Source organism: Oryzias latipes, chromosome 9 (assembly GCF_002234675.1).
Source record: "Oryzias latipes chromosome 9, ASM223467v1".
Lineage (NCBI taxonomy): Eukaryota > Metazoa > Chordata > Actinopteri > Beloniformes > Adrianichthyidae > Oryzias > Oryzias latipes.
The window spans coordinates 4,501,484-4,520,384 of NC_019867.2; the positions used below are offsets into that span (position 1 = coordinate 4,501,484).

At 39.8% G+C, this 18,901-nt stretch overlaps 1 protein-coding gene across 1 annotated transcript in view; it reads left to right on the plus strand.

The window, feature by feature from the left end:
• The window catches only part of LOC101160243 (transmembrane protein 132C), a 239,825-nt gene extending 226,655 nt beyond the window's left edge, over positions 1-13,170 (plus strand). The window contains exons 7-16 of the mRNA XM_020705714.2: positions 254-459; positions 2,745-2,808; positions 3,121-3,252; positions 4,478-4,555; positions 6,073-6,135; positions 7,387-7,515; positions 9,470-9,598; positions 9,722-10,006; positions 10,214-10,455; positions 10,599-13,170. Coding sequence (XP_020561373.2) covers positions 254-459; positions 2,745-2,808; positions 3,121-3,252; positions 4,478-4,555; positions 6,073-6,135; positions 7,387-7,515; positions 9,470-9,598; positions 9,722-10,006; positions 10,214-10,455; positions 10,599-11,172 — 1,902 coding nt within the window. The 3' untranslated portion in view covers positions 11,173-13,170. The remainder of the gene's footprint in view (positions 1-253; positions 460-2,744; positions 2,809-3,120; positions 3,253-4,477; positions 4,556-6,072; positions 6,136-7,386; positions 7,516-9,469; positions 9,599-9,721; positions 10,007-10,213; positions 10,456-10,598) is intronic.
• Positions 13,171-18,901: the final 5,731 nt, after the last annotated feature.

An 18,901-nucleotide genomic window follows, 5' to 3' on the forward strand; every position in this document is an offset into this window, starting at 1 on the left:
TGACCCCATTTTTGGGGGGTGGTGGGATAATTTAAAAGGCCCAAAATTCATTTTCCTCAGGCACTAGGTGGGTGCAAATTTAGATGAGATTTTGAGCATGTGGCAGCAGTAACATTTTTGCTTAAAGGTGCAGTAGAAAGGAGGATTGCGAGAACAATCTGGTCCTGCAGTCCAGGACTACTGCAGGTCAGGAGAAAAAGGAGGAAGTGAATTCTCACGCTGTCCTCTTTTTTTTCTTTTGACATGTTTGCAGGTGTCTCAGAATTGCAATCAAGTCTTGGTAAACGGTAAGGAGATGCGGGGTCATCAGTCCTTGGCAGTAAACTTCACCTACCTCCACCTGACCGCTCAGCTGCACCTCAACGTCTGGGTGCCGAAGCTGCCGCTGCAGATCGACATGTCGGACACGGAGCTGAGCCAGGTCAAAGGCTGGAGGGTGCCCATCGTCGCCAACAGGAGGTAACCCCAAAGTATAGAAGGACGCTGATCGTGTGGATGATGGCAACAAGCTTTCTGACTTCACAGCACATCGGCATTTGCTGTCACTCTTCCTGTTTTTTGTTAAGCACATTTAAAGTGGTATATATTTAAAGATTTTTTTGTGACGGCTGTTCCCTTAAGTATTAATCTGCAGCAGCATATTAAGAAAGAATTCACATAGAGCTGCATTATTTTAAGCTTTATTTATTTAATGGGACAAGATTGCAGAACAAGAAGGGGATTTAAAAGAAATATGATATTGATAAACAAGTAAATCTTCTGTACGTCCTCCTTAAACTAATTTAATTTACCTAAAATTTCTATAATAATTTGTATTCTTTTAACAATCTTAATGCTGCCCATTTATTCTAATTTTACGCTCTGCTCTTCAGCTGCTCTGGGGTGCCTTTTTTTTGCCTGTTTGTTGCTTTTATTTTCCATTTTGACATCTTCCTATTCTGCTCTGCTGGGTCTTTTTTTTTTCCAATTTTGCCCGTTTTCGGTTCAGCCAGCCTGGACCTGTGTGTGCAGACTCACACGCGCCTCTCCCCACTCTAACCACGATGTCGCAGAGTAAAACACTGAGCCGCTACGCACACAGACACACACGTGTGACCGCAGCCACGGAGAGTGGAAAGAGAATTCTTCTTATATTGCCTGGTTTACACAAGTGCTGCAAAAAGTTACAGGATGCACAAGTCCTTCAACTGTGTTGGGTGGAAATGATGCAGAGAGGGAAGAAATAGTTTGTGTTCATTTCTGTGTTCCAGGGAAAAAAAAGAGATTTACAGCTGGAGGAGGAACGCCGGAGTGCTATCTTAAAAGAGGAAAATATAATAAATGAAAAACGAGTTGTGAAATTATGAGGAAAAAGCCAAAATTTTACAAGAATAAAGTTAAGCAACCATGAAAAAAAAAAATAATTCACAAAAACAAAGTCATATGAATTTGTGCTTTAAAAAGTTGAAATTTTAAAAGGAAAACGTCATGCTTTTTCAATTCTAAAATGTTATTTTTAGCTTATAAAATGTTTCAGCAAAGACAACTGAACATTCTCTGTTTAGTGTATTTTACTGTTGATTTAGGGAAATGGGATGGACGTCACTCTGCTCAAGTCTATCACTGAATCCGTTTTTTTTCTGTTTTTTGTAATAGTATAACTTTACTTTCATCAAATAACATCTTTATTTTCAAAAAGTGTGACTTTTTTTTTCTAAATGTATGGTTTTAATTCATAAAGTTTTTATTTTTTACTCGTAAAATTGTGACTTTTTTATAAATTCATACGAGTGCTGCACAGAACTGCTAGTGAAAATAAAAGAACAAAGTCATTTATCTTTTCTTAAGAGGCCTTCCCAGCATCAAAATGTTATAAAATACATGAAAGCCTTTAAAAAGCGACACTATAATAAGGAATTGTCCATGCAAAGTAGAAAAGAAATCTACATTTGTCTTTGTTGTCATTCTCACACTATTTTTATATGTGTAATATTATATTTGATGTATACTGATGTTACTAATCATCTTCCCTACATTCAGCATAAAGGACAACATAAACACACCACTAATAATCAAGGAAAAACACAGTTTATTGTTAATAATGATCACAACTGATCTAAGACCAAATGTGTGATGTCAGCCTGGTAAGGTAAGGAAGCAAACGTGCAATTTAAAATAGTTATTTAGCTTTGTACATATGTATATTTTCAGTGAAACACAATTTTATTGTGTTTTACAAGATTATCTATTTTTATTGTTTAAGCAGCTGGAGAGCACCGGTAATCTCGTTGTCACAAGTTTCTTGTGTAACAATGACAATAAAGGCTTTCTGATTCTGATTCTGATTCTGATTCATATTTCACCTGCATTGGTCTGAAGCCATCCACTCTACTCGTCCCTTCCCCCCATTACTGTTATTCTTCTGTACTAACCTGTTTTGTTTTAAATGAATATCACATACCGGGTGTAGGTTCTTATAAAGTCCAGATTTGTTTTAATGATTGGACGCTTAAACTCAAACAGGCACACCAGTAATCTGTTTTTGCCAACATCTCAATAAACTCAGCAGCTGGAATAATGAAGGTGCTTCAAACTGGTCACACATGGATTTTAAATGAAAATGTGTTTAAAATGTAACCTGAAGCTAAGATTTGACACTAGCTTAAACCGAGAGTGCAAAAATTAAAGGGGCCTTTAATTACCTGATAATCTCACCCTCTCATATTATTTTTTCTTTCCGTCTCCTTTATCTCCTGTCCTCCCAGACCCACCAGAGACAGTGAGGATGATGAGGATGATGACAGGAAAGGCAAAGGCTGCACCCTCCAGGTATCATTTGATTGCATTTCATATCACACTCTGAAAGCTACTTTTCTAGATTTGCTGTTGGAAATAAAAATAAAAATAACTTTATTAAGTAATGTTTTTGTTAGCTGGGATTAGAAAGGAAACCTTTTCTAATGCATAAAAGTCTTGGGAGCATTTTTGTAAGTTGTTGCCCTTAAAAATCAAATATATCCTGTGTTTTCTCCAAGACAATAGTTGTATAAATAAGGATTTTAGTGATTTGTTTAGATGATTCTGTTTATCTGTTATTATTTTTATCCCTCTGATCTCATTTCATCCCTTTTCTCCCTTCAGTATCAGCATGCTCTGGTCCGGGTGCTCACTCACTTTGTGGCAGAACCCTCTGACCCCGGGGGGGAAATGGTTTACATGCTGGGTGCTGATTGGCAGGCTGACATCACACATTTGGTCTTAGATCAGTTAAAGGTAAGGAAGCAAACGTGTCCCAGTGCCTGGTGATCTGGGTTTCACGTTTTTATTGATGAGCAGCGGAATAGTGAACTTCAGACAGGAAGGAACAAACGGAAGAGCGTGAAACTGTTTCAAGTTTATAAAGACAAACATTGATCAAGTAACAGCTGGTTCTTTACAGCATTTATAGAACCCCAGTTCTATGAAACAAAGAAGAACTTTGTCAAAATGTCATATTTCGTATAAATTTTGTCTCCTTAAAGATCCATCCAGGTGAAAACTGCGTTTTTGAAGTTCTTATGGGTATTTCTCTGTAGGTGGAGGACACGTATAAAGAAAATGAAGCTCAACATGGCATTGCTGTGTATTTTGATTTAGACAAATTGTTGTGAATCAGGAGCAGACAAGATAATGCTGCTTGAAAAAGAGCTTATTTGTGACATAGAAAATCCTGGGCGGCCACAAGCTTGCTGCTCTGCTCCATATTGACTAGATCCACGCACGTCTTTGTTTTACGCGTCTGAGTTGGAATCTGGCTCAAAACTGTACAGCTGGATACCAGCTGTACCAGTACCAGTAATGTTAGGTTAGAGTAGAGGGGCTGTAAGCTAGCAGAGGAATGTGTAAACAGAGAGCTCTCAGCAGTGGGGTTGGTAAGGGGGGGTTGGGTTGATCCAAATGCAGTCAACCTGGCACGTCATGAAAAAGACCAATGTGGCCATTATGCTTATTACGCTCACATTTGCCTTCAGTAAAGTGCACAACTCAGAAGCCAATTTCTAATGAACTCCTGCCACTCAGCAGAAACTACGTTAAAGAAAATGATTTTTTTTTTGCCCAAAGACGGCAAATTCATAGTCAGAAGACCACTGGGAATGCTTTGAAAATAATCAGAAGATGATCAGAGTGGGACTTTAACTTGCCTACCAGGTGTGTAAGCCCCACAGTTTAATGGCTTAGATTTAAATTGTGCATAATAAAAATACAGGTCTCGTGCACATTCTGTAACATCAGCGTCCAATAAGGTTAAGGAGGATATGGACTGATTTACAATATTAAAAACATATAAAATAATAAATATAAACACAAAAAATATTTTTTTTACTTGGATTTACATGTACATGACTTTTCTACAGTTGTACAACAAGCTTGTAGCTGAAAATAGATTGGATTATTGTTGAAACGTACCCCAATAATGCTCTAATGCTGTGCTTTTTTGTACTGTTGTCACATTCAACAGGTAGAAAAACCTCACATCGCCAAGCTGGTAGATGGAGGGGTGCTGATAGGGCAGGATGTGGGAGTCACCATCATCCAGGTGAGCACAGTTCCTCTTTTCACTGACGTTTCTTCCTGAACCAATTACGGACCACGAAACTGTCTGTTCAGATGTTTCCGCTTAAATCGATGCGCTTCAACCCACAGCTTTCATTTAGATTTCCAGTAGACTGTAGGTAGCACTTCATGGACGACAAGTCCAGAAAGAGACAGTGGGAAATGTCTAATTATGGGGGGTGCAACACCACTTGACACTTCAGATTGCTTCATTGAACACATGGAAGTATTTTCCTCTCTTGGATGTCGAAACGTCTTCTGATGACTCATTACGGAATTGTCTGTGTGTGTTTGTGTTTGCGGCTTGGCCCTGACTTGTTCAGCAGTTACACACATCCTGAACACATGAGGGGAAAGTGGGATGGATTCCTTTGTAGTCTTTACAGTATAGTTAAAAAAATACATTTCTCTTGATAGTTTTCATTTTGTTTGTTTCATGTGAATAGTTTTAAAATTAGGTGAAATCTCCATTTCTTGTAAAATAGGTTGGCAGTTGTATTTGCTGGCATGTATAATTTAGCGCAGAGGCCTCAGGATTTTGGAAACAGATGAGTGTGTTACTTTTAACCAACGGGGGACGCACACACAGATGTACCGAGGCGTGCTCATAGACAGCTGTGCCCTGTTTGAGAGCCAGGAGAATCTACCCGGCATCAAGTTGCCACATTTGACAGCCATCATTTGATAGTTTGACATTTCAATTTTACCACCAAATCAGGTTTTCAGAGTCTCAAGCCTTCCCTCTATCCCACATCTTTCTCCTTCTTTTTTTTCCCTCCTCCTGAATCGGACTTTAAGGCAATCCCATAGACGTCAATCACTGCGTTCTTACCTCTCTGAGGGTGGGATTGAGTTTGACACTCTGACATGTTCTCTGAGAGATTTTCTTTGTACACCAATCAGATGTGGCTGTCCTCGTGTCGCCAGGCGGAGGACTACACTCCAACACGGGGCTCCTAATCTCTTCTACTTCTGTCTCCATCCAGTCCTCCACACGCTCCTTCTCTGTCCTTGTCTGTTTGTCATTGTTGCTCCTCTTCTGACACCTGCCCTGTTTGGAGCTCCCGCTTCACTTTCCTTTATTTCATGGGCTCCTCCTCCGTCTTCTTCTTCTTCTTTTTTGGTTTTGGACTTGTCAACCCAATGGATCAAACAGCAAACAGGAGGATAGTAAACCTCAATTTACTTGTTTGTTTGTTTTTGTACATTTTTTTTACATTTAGCGGCTTTGTAGCCTAGAATAGGTGGATGAATTTGAGGCCAATTTTCCTCCTTTGGGAGGACAAGATTACTTTGATAATTCAGAGGCAACAGCACAAAAAGTACAGAAGATTGCAAAGCCTAAAAGCACACATCTCTTTTTATGTCTTTTTTTTACCTAAAAGCAGACAATTAACGATTTATTAGTACAGTATGTTTTTATATACTTTTACTAAAGTAGAGTTTTTCACATCATTTTTTTTCCTTCCTTAAAAGTGCTTCATGTCATGCTTTCTGCAGGTTCTGTCTCCACTGTCTGACTCCATCCTGGCAGAGAAGTCAGTGACCGTGCTGGATGACAAGGTATCATTTGATACTAGAACACAAGTTTCTTTTAAAATGTGAATATGTTTTTTTTAATGTGTTTATTTTATTTTTATTTTAGGGCATTGATAATACTTGTTTATTATATAGAAATAAGCAGCATCCTAAAGTAAACAAATCGCTACTTGAGCTTTCAAATACTTTCATCCTTCAGTTGTATCAAATTCAATTCATTTTATTCAATTTATCTAATTTCAAACCCCTTCACCTAAAACTTGTATATAGTATGTTTAAATGTAGCACTTCTTTTGCTCATTAATGAACTGGCTTTTGTTTGGAAAAAACACATAATTGTCCACTTAACCCTTGTGCTATCCTAAGCACTTTAACATTGGGAGTTGGGTCATCTAGACCCACTAGACAGTGCGGTGAACCTTTTTTCTTCAATGATTTGTGATCTTCACTGGTGTCCATGGATTAAATGAAATCTTTCCACCTTTATCCACCTTTGTCATTGTAGGGAGAACACGTCAATGTAAGGGTGGGGTCATCTAGCCCAAAGGTTAAACATCCACTCCAATCATCTTTTAAACTGTTTTCAAAGTGTTCCCATTGCCGTTTTTTGCCAAAAAATAAAAAAAATCTGTCATATTCTAGGACATTTTTAGAAATTAACTTTAAGTTTAAGGCGGGACTGCTGGCACGGAACACAATCACCCCCAACCTAATTTCTAAGAGCTCTCTGTTTACACGCTGTCCCGCTAGCTTACAGCCCCTCACACTCCCAACTTGACGTTACCGTTGCAAAAAAGTGGTGAGCAATATTAGAGCAATCTAGCTGTACATTTTTGGGCCAGATTCCAGCAGACGAGGAAAATAAAGACGTACATGAATCTATTTGTCTGCACGTGGATGCATCAGAATGGAGCGGAGCAGGGAGCTTATTTCCCGCCCAGCATGTTTTCTACGTCACAAATAAACTCTTTTTCACAAGGCATTTTTTCGCCTGCTCCTGATTTACAACAATTTAATTTAATTAAATAAGAAATACTCAAGAATGCAATGTTGTGCTTAAGTCTCTTAACATATGTTCGTAAGAGAAATGACACCACAAAAAGGGAAATAGAATTTTCAAGTGGGTTTTTAAAAATATCTTTCAATATCTAAACCAAAATGTTTACATTTTCGACAGTTCCTATTATTTTTAACAATCATTTGGAGAATTCCCAGTTATTTTTCTGCCTTTGAATTGAATTTCTGTCTCTAACAAAGAGATATTTGTTTGTCTAGGTGACGATCACAGACCTTGGGGTTCAACTAGTTGCATCTTTATCCCTCAGTTTGACAGCGAGTCCTGGAAACTACCAAGCTTTGCAGCTCACGACTACAGCGTCCGAGCTGCTGCACACGCTCAAACAGGTAGGACATCCGTCAGGTGATTCGGGAACACTGAGGAGTGCTTTGTGACAAAATTGCTGTTCTTTTGCCCATTTGTTCTAAAGGGGATTCAACAGAAAAAAGCCATCATGGGGTTTGTTCCATTCAAGTCAGTTACAAAAAAAATCAATACATTTATTCTCTCACTCTATTGATAGTTTAGATTTTTAACTTAAAAAGGTAAGAAAACATGATGTCCATTAAAAATAACACTTTACAAACAACAAATAAGGCTACATCTTAAGCTAGTGTTTTTCTTTACTATTGTAATACCTCAACACTTCTCTTCATGGGGGCAAAAGAAGTAATTCTTGTGAAGCCAACATCAGCTTGCTGCTATCTTTTCTATAATCAATTTCTAATTAGGAGTGTGAAATTTCCCAGCAGGAGTGCCACGCTGACAAGAGCCTAAAGTTCTGTTCTTTCATGCAGTGCAGGCCTGAAATACAACAAAATAGACAACTAACAAAGGACGTAAAAAAAAAACATTCACAAAACTTAAGGTTACTGCTCAGTTTTCTGTAAATTCTTAGTTCTGTGGTCGGGCTGCACTTTTTTGTCTTTTTTTTATGTTATACCATATTCTATTAACACCCTGATTTCCTGTTTTTTATGGTAAAATGCTGTTTAGTTATGTTTCAGGAGTTATATTTTACGTTTTTATCTTTGCAAAGAATCCACTTGCATTACAGTTTGCATAACAAAAGTGCGGTTGGCTGTTTTCTCATGTCATAGTGTGAATAATTTATACAGGTGACTAGGACCCTCACAAAAAGTCACTTTTACAACAACAGCAATACAAGTTAATTGAAACAACCGAAACATGTTTAATGCCTTTGTCATAGGGGTGGATACACGGTGGATACAGGCAATCTGCAGGCGTAAAATGGGCAAATCTGTACAGGGCACACAGTTGGCTCTCACAAAGTTTTAAGATAGTAGACAACCCGGTGAGCGCTTAAGAAGAAAATGTTCATGCACATTTTTTTTACAGGCATGCTGCGGGCGTTCAGGTTACAATTTGCACTTTCGCGACATGTTAGAGTGAAGTAGGTGAGACGCAGGTGCGTCACATGGAAACGTGTGAGCTGTACAGGGAGCCTGGTGATAATGTTTAAGTGAAAGGTGCACGCTCTCTGCACATCTCTTGTCTGGCTGTTAGAAATGAGGAAATTAGACAGTCTGAACACCGTTTGTGTGGGCGTCGTCCTATCACTACGTATCACCTGCAAACCACGAGCATGCAGCATTTGGCCTCAGTCAGGCAGGAGCCAGTGCACGCACTTTACTAACGACCAGTGTGCTGTTCAAAGGACACCGTACAACAGCATCACCCGCACGTCATAAGTGTGTGCAACTTACATTATCCTCACAAACACTTCACATTGCACTTACCACACGCAGGGTAATAGTATGTTCCGTTTTTGGCCCTTAAGGTGGCCGCTTGAGCTTGAACTGCAAGACACATTTCCGTTCCTCTAAGAGCCCAGACAACCCAAAAGCCCACAGTACCTGTACGGGTCAAGCCCCATACGAGTGCATGTGGCTAAGGCACAAGAAGTTGTTTGTCACACATGATTTTACTTTCATGAATAGTGCCATTTTGAAGCAAAATATTAGGGATTAGATATTATTGTAAATAGTCAAAGTGGAAATCTATTGAGTTCATTCTGTTACAATAAAAATAAAAAACGGATTCCTCCAAAAGATAATATAAATATTTAGTTTTAGTTATTAATTAATTATTTGATTGGGACGATTGAGGAACATTTATTCAGTGATAGATGCAATTATGCCAGATTTTTACAATAACTCTTGTTTACATATGTAGCTCCCAAGCAGAATAACACAAGAACACAAAATAGATTTAACATGTTTTTTGGTGATACAATTCAAAACAATTCTAACTGGTTTTTTTTGTTGGGGATTGATTCAGGAAGCCGTGTTCAGTGCATGGATTCAGTACAGCGATGGTTCAGTGACGCCTCTGGACATCTACGACCCCAAAGACTACCTCCTCTCGGCTGTCTCTCTGGATGAGAGCGTCATCTCTATCACCAATCAGGTTGAAACAGCACTTATGAAGATTTTTAAAAAGTCTGAATATCTAAGACATCTAGAAGAATACATTTCATGTGATTTGCTATAACAACTCACACACCCTCTTTCCTATGACGTTGACCTTCAGGAGCAGCACTGGCCAGTGATTGTTGCAGAGGGAGAGGGGCAGGGACCTATAATCCGAGTGGAGATGGCCATCTCAGAGGCTTGCCAGAAGTCCAAAAGGAAAAGTGTACTGGCATCTGGAGTTGGGAATGTTTTTGTTAGGTTTGGAGCTAAGAGTGAAGAGAGAGTTGGACAGGAAGACAATGGAGAACTGGAGAACAGCACAGGAGATCATCAGACAAAAGATGACGGAGAATGGAAGGACAACGGTGCAGCAGCAGACCGAGAGGAAGGAGCCATGAGGAAGGTGGGACAGTCATTGGGGGTGTCTGCTCTAAACTTTATCATTTTCAAGATAAAGGATTTTAAATTGATTTTAAAAGTCTTTTTTGAAGGTGTGAAGTCAGTTCTAGTAGAATGTATCAGAACATCTAACCATGTTACTATGAGTTTACTCCAAAACACATTATAATATAGACTTAAATATGTTCCTTTGTCTCTTTCAAATATCCAGGTCAGCACAACAACCAAGAGCACAGTAACTCATCGTGCTTCAGGTGGAAAAGGTGCTGGCAGCAGAGGCAGCGGTCACAGCAGTCACCCAGCCCAGGTGGAAGTACCAGGGGCTGGAAACGGTGAGCTGACCCCGACAACCAGAGGCCTCTCAGACTTGGAGATTGGGATGTATGCCCTTCTGGGGGTATTCTGCCTGGCAATACTCGTCTTTCTCATCAACTGTGTCAGCTTTGCTTTCAGGTAAGAGAAACATAAACACGAATATAAAGTTCATCATTTGAAAGCAGCAATTTAAACTTACCTTAACATTTGAAGACCTACTTGTCTGCATTTACAAAAAAACTGTCCAACCGTTGTGCATAAACTTTTTTTTTTTTTTGCAGATATCGTCATAAACAGGTACCTGTTTTGGAGGCCGGAGGCAACATGAACCACGCCCATGACTGGGTGTGGCTCGGCAATGAGGCTGACCTATTAGCCGACCAGTGTCAAGGCGGGTTGCCTGACGAGTGCACCACCATCATTGACCGGAACGAAGGAGGATATGAGGAGAGCAAGTACCTGTTGAATGGGGCTGGAAACACCTTGGTGATGGGTGTGGCCACAGGTGGACACCGTGGCCTCACCCATGGACAAACCTTGCCAAGGTCGGTTCCAGAACCACATCAGTGCCTTTCAGCAATCACCACAGGTGGCAAAGACACCACCGGCCAAACAGAGCATCTAAATAATTCCCCACGAGCCACGACTGCAGTTGCAGCAGCCAAACGCAAACGTGTCAAATTTACCTCTTATGCCACCGTTCTGCCCAATGATAATTCAAGAGCAGCATACACCAACTCCTCAGTCCTGGTGAGCAGTGGGAATGAGGATGACATCAAGTGGGTGTGCCAGGACATGGACATGGGTCAGTCTGAAATCAGAACCTACATGGAGAGGCTACAAGACAATCTGTGACTTAGGGGGAAAGAGACTGAGAAATAAAGAAGCAGAGGATGAGTGTGGAAAGGGAAAGCAGACGATGAGTACAATTCACCTGTAATGCCTTTGCAATGGATTATTGGAGGGAGAAAAGAAATAATGCTAGAAACAGGATTGAGGACTAAAGGGTTTGAAAGGGTTATAAAGAGACTTTTAAGGGGATGCTTTCATTTGGCTCCCCTTAAGCTTTGGTAAGTGTAAGGTCATCACTAGCTCACACTCAAGCTAAAGGTAGCAAACAATAAGTAACATCATAAGTTTGTCTTGTATTACTTATTGTGATAATTTTAGTGAAAAAATCCGTATTACTCACTCTTGCTTCTGAATGTTTTGTTTCAGAAACCCATTAATATAATATATTCCTTCATTATTAATTCAGGGTAACTTCAGAGAGCCCTGCGATGGACTGGTGACCTCTTCAAAGGTCTTCAAGCCCTCTCCCAATGATAAGAAAGCTCCACCCAACTAAGCAACTGGAGAAATAACAAAAACCAGACTACAAAGTCATTATTAATTTGAACAACAGGAAAACTTTCATCACTACAGACTTCCTTTTTCAAGCTTGTGACATTCACAACATTTGTGTTAAAAAAATCCTGTCTAGTTTTAATATATGAACCTATTTTGTATTTAATTATGATAAAACGTTATAATCTCACAACTATCTGAAAGTCAGATCAACAATCTTTTTTTAAAAATAGTCTACAGACTTTAAAATGTGAAGGGTTTCTGCGGTCGAGTTGAAATGAAGGCGGTCCCGTTCGCTCCTCACTAGGCTTTGTCGACGGCCTTAAGTGACATTTCATGGAAGAGACCAATTCTCCCTTGGATCCAGGACACAGGCATTTACTCTTGCACAATAATAAACTGGAAAGGACCATTGTCGAGGCTTCATCTGTTCCCTTCCTGTGTTCAGAACCAGTCCTGACCCCCCCCCCCCCCCCCCCCCGGCTCTCTGCTGGTCTGTGATTGGACAGCAGTAGACGCTCTGGGAACTGCTATATCCAGTGGAGCGCCATTGGTACACTCACAGGAGTCTGACGGATGGGGCTCCTGTGAAATGGCTGCTTGGGCTCTTCAAAGCCTGACTGAACACGTAATAATAAGGATTCTTCAAAAGAAAATGGGAGCAACAAGACGGGCGGCAGTGCAAGCAGCGTCATACATGGGATGAACAGAAAATGACGAATGACGTGACAAGAAAAAGCAAATGAACATCTAGAAAACAGCTGAGTTCATGAAATACCTTGCTTATTATAAATATATTTTTCCTTTTTGTTTGTACTTTTGATAAACAGCTTTTATTATGTTTTACCTTCAAATTTTCCTAATTTAGGAAGATACGGAATTGTAGCTTTTTATGTTAGAGATTTATTAAGGATTTAAAAATATATGATTATTTTCTTTGTCTTAGATGTTCTATTTATTTGAATGGCTCTTTGAGAGAGTGAGAGATGTCAGAAAACCCAAGGATCAAGATGGATATCAACAAACCTGGCTGGTGAATGATAGCACACACAGGAGGAAGGAGGACAGAGCAGGCAGAGGTTGCCTCACCTTCGTTAAGCTCAGGTGACGAGTCGAGACGAACTGACGATAAAAAGGAGGATTGTTAAGATTGCAATATTTATTTATAAATGTGTTCCTGTTTCAGAGTACACTGTATGTTGTAAATAAATAAACATGCTTCAAAGTTCTTGTGAACACGATTGCAGGTCACTAGCCAACAGCATTGTGATATTTTGTACGTTTTAAAGTGCAAATATGGAACAGAGTATCTACCACCACAATGTGAAAGTGATCTCACTGGTTCTTTTTCTAAAGATGTTCCTGTCCTTGTTTCAAGTATTGCATAAACTCTCATCTATGTACAGGATAGGGAACCATTTTCCTCCACCACGGGGTGTAAAACTGTAAGCATTCATGTCAGAAACTCCCAAAACAAAATAAAACTAAACCAAGAATTCAAATGTCTATGAAGAGACTTGTCCAAAGGACAGCTAAGGCAGGGTCTGGGTGATTCTGAATACTCGTATATTAATTTTTTTCATGAAAAATGGTTGATTTAGAAAAATAATTTACACAAAGACATCAAGTGAAACAGAAAGTACTCTGAAAAGAAAAATGAAACAGGCTGAACAAGGCCCTAAAAAGAACTAAAACTGGTTTGTGCCGCTCCCACCAAAGCAATGGACATTTTGATGAAAAACTATATTGTTTGTTATGGACACAAAACTGTATGTAGCCTTTGCTAACATATTTACAAATCTGCTGTGAACAAAAAGGAATAGTCCGAGTTTATAACTGCTTATGGTACCAGTGTAGCAAAGCTTTCAGATAAAAGTATAAAACTTTTATTTATTTACCAGGCTGTTAGTCACGTCAGACTTCACAGCCTTGTATTTCAATCAATTGGTGTTAACTCAATGAAACATGGAGGGAAGAGGAATTTTTAATAAAAAATGTGTTTTGAGTTATTAAAAAACTGTAATACAATAACCAGAAAGTCGCTCACATTTATCAATTGACAACTCCGATTTACTGCTTGCTTACTAAACTGCTGCTGGCTTTTATCACTATATTAAAGGGAAGAGGAAAAATGTTTTCAGACCACCGGCAAATCTGTCTATTTGGTTTGTTTTTGTATTTTCCACTTTTTAAAAACAATATATGCTGCTCTATAATATAAAGTAAACTTGGAAGGATGTTGTGTCACGGTAAAGCATGCTAGCTTTTTTTTTTCTTCGCCTGGGTACAGGTGGTTCAGTGTGCTGTTTGCAGGACTGGCGCATGGGAAACCAGGGTTCAATACCAGGGGGCACGATGGGCTTCATCCAGTGTCCTTGGGCAAGACCCTTTGCGCAACCACCTAACTATGTAGCCACAAGGGGGCCTAAGTCTGGATCCCCCTGTGCCGGCCCCCAGCCTGGTTAAAATACAGGGCTGGGGACCGGCACAGGGGGGGATACAGATTTAAGGCCCGTTCACACCGGGACGAATTTCGCCGGCGATTTTCGCCGACGTTTAACGCCTCGTGACTAAACAAAGGGCACCGATGAGAGTGTGCACACCGACGCGAAAAAACGCCACGCGTCAAAGCGTCAAATAAAAACGCCTCGGGTTCGTTTTTTTTTTTTTGACGCCTCGCGTCGAAATCTATTCGTCCAATGAGAATGGCGCTTTTGCACACGTTTCTGGAGCTTCTGAAGTTACAGTAAAACACCACTTGGGGGCGCTCAAACACAAAACTGCCTTGCTGAGCACACATACCAGCGAAGAAGATAGACGCCGAGTAGCGTCTACACTGCCGCGAAGAAATAATGACGGACATTCTAAAATATCCCCGAACCAAGCACCAGTTGGAGCTACTGGTGTTTGAAATATTCATGTTTTCTTTGTATGATTCTGACAAGCGCGTAAATACTTGCTCTCTTCTTCTGAGTGAAAAGCGACTTTAAGAAGTGTAAAGTTGCGCAGCGCAACCTTGTGTACAGGAGTATTTCTGTTTACATTAAGCGCCATCTAATGTCAGGGAATGAAATTGCATGTTCGCTCGGCTCATCGTCAGCGAAAATCGCCTGGGTGTGAACACAAAAAACGTGGCGAAAAACGCTGGCGAACAACGCCTGGCGAATATTCGTCCCGGTGTGTACGGGCCTTTAGGCCCCCAGTCAGGTTAAAATACAGGATTGTGAATGCTGAGTCACTGAAGGGATATGCAGAAAGGTGAACAGGTAAAAGATACCTGAGAACAAATGTTTCGATACACACTTGCTGCTTCTCAAACATTTGGACACATGTCAAGTAATCCATAACATATCCATGGTATATTTGACCACAAGTGTGTGATTGCTGTGTCCTGTGCTTCCTAGGAATATGCAAACTGTGCTGAGTAGACTTGCAGAAGTGGGTCACAGCGCACTTTGGTAGAATCTGGATTCTGGTGTAAATGATAAACATTACAGTGGGCTAAGGACAACCTGTACTCCCATTGCTTAAAAAGACTTCATGTTATGAATCACACAACTTTGTATGCTGACCATTGATTGTATAGGAGAACTGGAGAAAGTGAGTATGATGTCACGCATAGAAAACAGCTTACAAACGAAACTAAGTCAATTCATTTGTCACTTTTCATGATATGGAAGCTGCCATGTTGGAGCCAGACAACCTCAAAAACCAGTGATTGGTCTGAAATCTGTCAAACATCTGATTGGCCAGTTTACAACTTGAATAACTTGCGCTACAGAAAAAAATATCGTGAAAAAAATAAGATGAGTTAGGACATGTTAAAGATATATTAAAGCAATAATGTTATTAGGACAAATATACTGACTAAATACATATTATTTAGCTGTTAATTTCTCAATAAAAGTCTGTGGGATTTTGGATTTTGAGGCCTGTGGGCACTTCCTGTTTGTAGTGCCAGGGGAGAGGGGTCACTCAGTCCAATTCTCGTATACAGTCAATTATTTTGACAGCCGGGTATTATTAAGTCTGCTTTTTGTTTTAAAACATCTATTTGAATTTACAATCAAGCTCATTTCTCTTTACTAACAGATGGCTGACGGGCAGTTTTTGTCCGACATGGTTTGGTAGGGATTGTCTGGTGTAAGTAGGACCTTTAATGCCGACTTAAGACAATATATCTGACTTTACATGTGCTGTCTTTTACTCTTAGAAACTGTTAGTGTTATTTAAGAGTTAACATAAACAGGAATAAAACTATAGTCACCTCTGTCCCTGGAGTATCAGAGAGAGCTGTTGACCCCCTAATATTATAGAAGACTACGCAGCAGTATCGGAGACACAAGCCTTGAAACATCACCTGTAATTTAAGTACCCAGGAGCAGACTTTTGTGTTGCTGATGCTCAGCAGGTGGCACAACTGCAGAGAGATATTTATTAGACCTTAAAGTGCCCACTAGTTTTCACGCACCCGAGCGTGCAAAATTTGTTCTCTACATTTTACCCATCCCCGAGGGAGCAGTGAGCCTCAGTACAGCCGCACTCAGCAGCCGTTTGGTGGCTCCAATCTAACCTTGAAATGGGGATGCATTGAGTCCTGTTTTTAGTGTTGTGGGTATGACCTGAACCCACAATCTCTCAGGCTCAGGTGTGGAGTCATGCTTGAATTTTGTAAACAGGACGATTCTTCATTGACAACTTCTAGTTGCAGTGGAAATAGGTGTGGCCCTAAAACCCTAAATTGCCAGCAGTATAATTAACTGTAACGGTTATTTATTTTTTTCATACAGGGAGTTTCATTACCACCTATTGTTTCTATACATCCAATAAGTTTAAGATTGGTTTACTTCAGTGTTGTTTGTTCTCTAAAAAACATTCATGTAAAGTCGCGCATTTATAACTATTCTATTAGTAGCCACTAAAGACTTTAGGATGCCTATTTTTTGGAGACTGTGACTTTGTGTTGTTCTGGGTTTTTGATTTCCCTTTAATTCATGTCTGTTTGGTATTCAGCCAAGTGCGGTGATCCTTTCACAATGTGGACCATAAGACTACATATTCCAACCAAAAGATGATGGGAGGGCTTTGATTCCCCTTTTTTGGTCGCCCCAACCTCCCATGGTTCCTCTCAAATAAGCAAAATGTTTAAATCCAATATAAATATATTTATATAAAATGTTTTCAAATTAGCATTTGATAAAAAGTCAGTACAGAGCAGTAGTTCGGTAAGTAAGCTGTAAAGACAACTTTCAAAAGAGCGGGGATAATCGTTTCTGCACAGGAGACAAAAGTTCTGTTATACAGAAAGGTTTAAGGTTGTGCTTTAGATCCAGCAGTAGAGCAGGTCAGTGCAGGAGAAGCCAGTGCAATGTTCAGTTTAATTTATCTACTTTTTGCTGTAGTCATTGTTTAAATCATGAAGCCCAATAAAGAACTAATACCAGAAACGATCAGTTTTGTCTTTCTTATCCAACAGCGATGTCTTAAAAAAACACATTGTATCGTTTTCCATTGCCATAATCCAGTGACGTGCGGTGAGGTTAATGGCTGGTGAGGCACTGACGTCATCAGTCAGATTTACAAACATATGAACCATACTGAGTAACTTATTCACCATTTGATTGGCAACAGTTAACATGTTTTGTTTAAAATACCATTTCAACATTTTTTTTTTCATATACAAACTGCAGCATAGAAAAAAGAAAAACGTAATTATCGTCTTACCTTTACTTGTAAATAAAGTCCATACGCCGCTCCTTCTGAAGAAAATGTCTTGCCGCTTGCTATCACTTATTCTATTATTTTTTAGCATCATAATCTCAGGGCTCACCGGCGCCCCCTAACATGAGGCACGAGGACTGCTGGCCTCACCCAGCCGCTTTTTTGCCGTCGTTTAGCGCTCAGCACAAGAAACACGTCCCTCACATACAGTTATTTATAAAAACAAACACTGTACATCATATACATCTGCTAAATTATGTAAACTCAGCTCATATAGTACAAGTGATTGAACCGACATACAGAGAGACAGCAGTACCGTCTGACTGCATAGGTATTGCGCAATCCAAGGTGAGGCTCAGCGGGCTGGTGCCTCATTGCACGTCACTTAGTATCTGAACGGCAAACGCGGAAGTTCAGCAATTTTGAAAAGAAAAACACCCAAAAATGGTACAGTTAAATGGAAAATGACTGCAACGCACAAATTACTGATTAAATATAAGAATTGAATTTATTTTTTCTCTTTTCTTTCCATAATGACAGGTGAGGCACAGCCTCACCTGCCTCTCCTGACTGCACGTCACTGCCATAATCTGGTATTTTGGTTGTTAAATGATTAAAAACAATAAAACATGTAGTTATGGTCAAGAGTTCTCTATTAAATCTCCCACAGTCAGTGAAGCTTGAGTCTGTTGCAACATCATGTAAGTAGTACACTCCTCCTGTTCACCTTTAAGGCCCTCCATAACCCGGCCCCTCCTTATCTCTCCGACCTCATCCATATTAAAACCCCCTCTCGTTCTCTTCGGTCCTCCTCCTCTCTTCAGCTCTCTGTTCCTCCAGCCCACCTCGTCACCATGGGAAGCAGAGCCTTCAGCTGTTCGGCTCCCAAACTCTGGAATTCCCTCCCTCCTAATCTCCGTAACATAGACGCTCTTCCAACTTTCAGATCAAAACTCAAAACTCATCTGTTTATTTCTGCCTTCCCATCCTGAGTCACTTTTGATCTTTGTCTTTTATATTTATTGTGCTTTTAATGTCTATTTTTAACCTTTGCTTTTACAGTGTCCTTGGGTTTCATAGAAGGCGCTTTAAATAAAATGGATTATTATTAATATTATTATAGTATGCCATAAGCTTTCCCATTTAAAAGTGTAAATCCACAGATTTTTGGGTGTCATAATTTTTCACTTTTAGATAAACACTTTTAGAGTTTAAGTTTGACTTTTTTTTTGTTGCTCTTTTTTGTGTATTCAATGATGACATACAAAGACTGATATTATACTTATTCCTGTCAGAGTTGCTGATACTTTCCCAATTTTGTCTGTTGCCTGCAGTGGGACAGCCAGCGGGACTCTTTATGATAGAGAAGCATTTGCATCAAAAGTTAATTAAGATAATGCTTTGTAGCTCACTGGATTGCAACGAAAAATAGGAAATTAGAGATTGATGATTAAGTTAACACTTGATCCTCAGGAGCACAGTTACCCTATGGCACACTGGCCACCATCTAAAATGT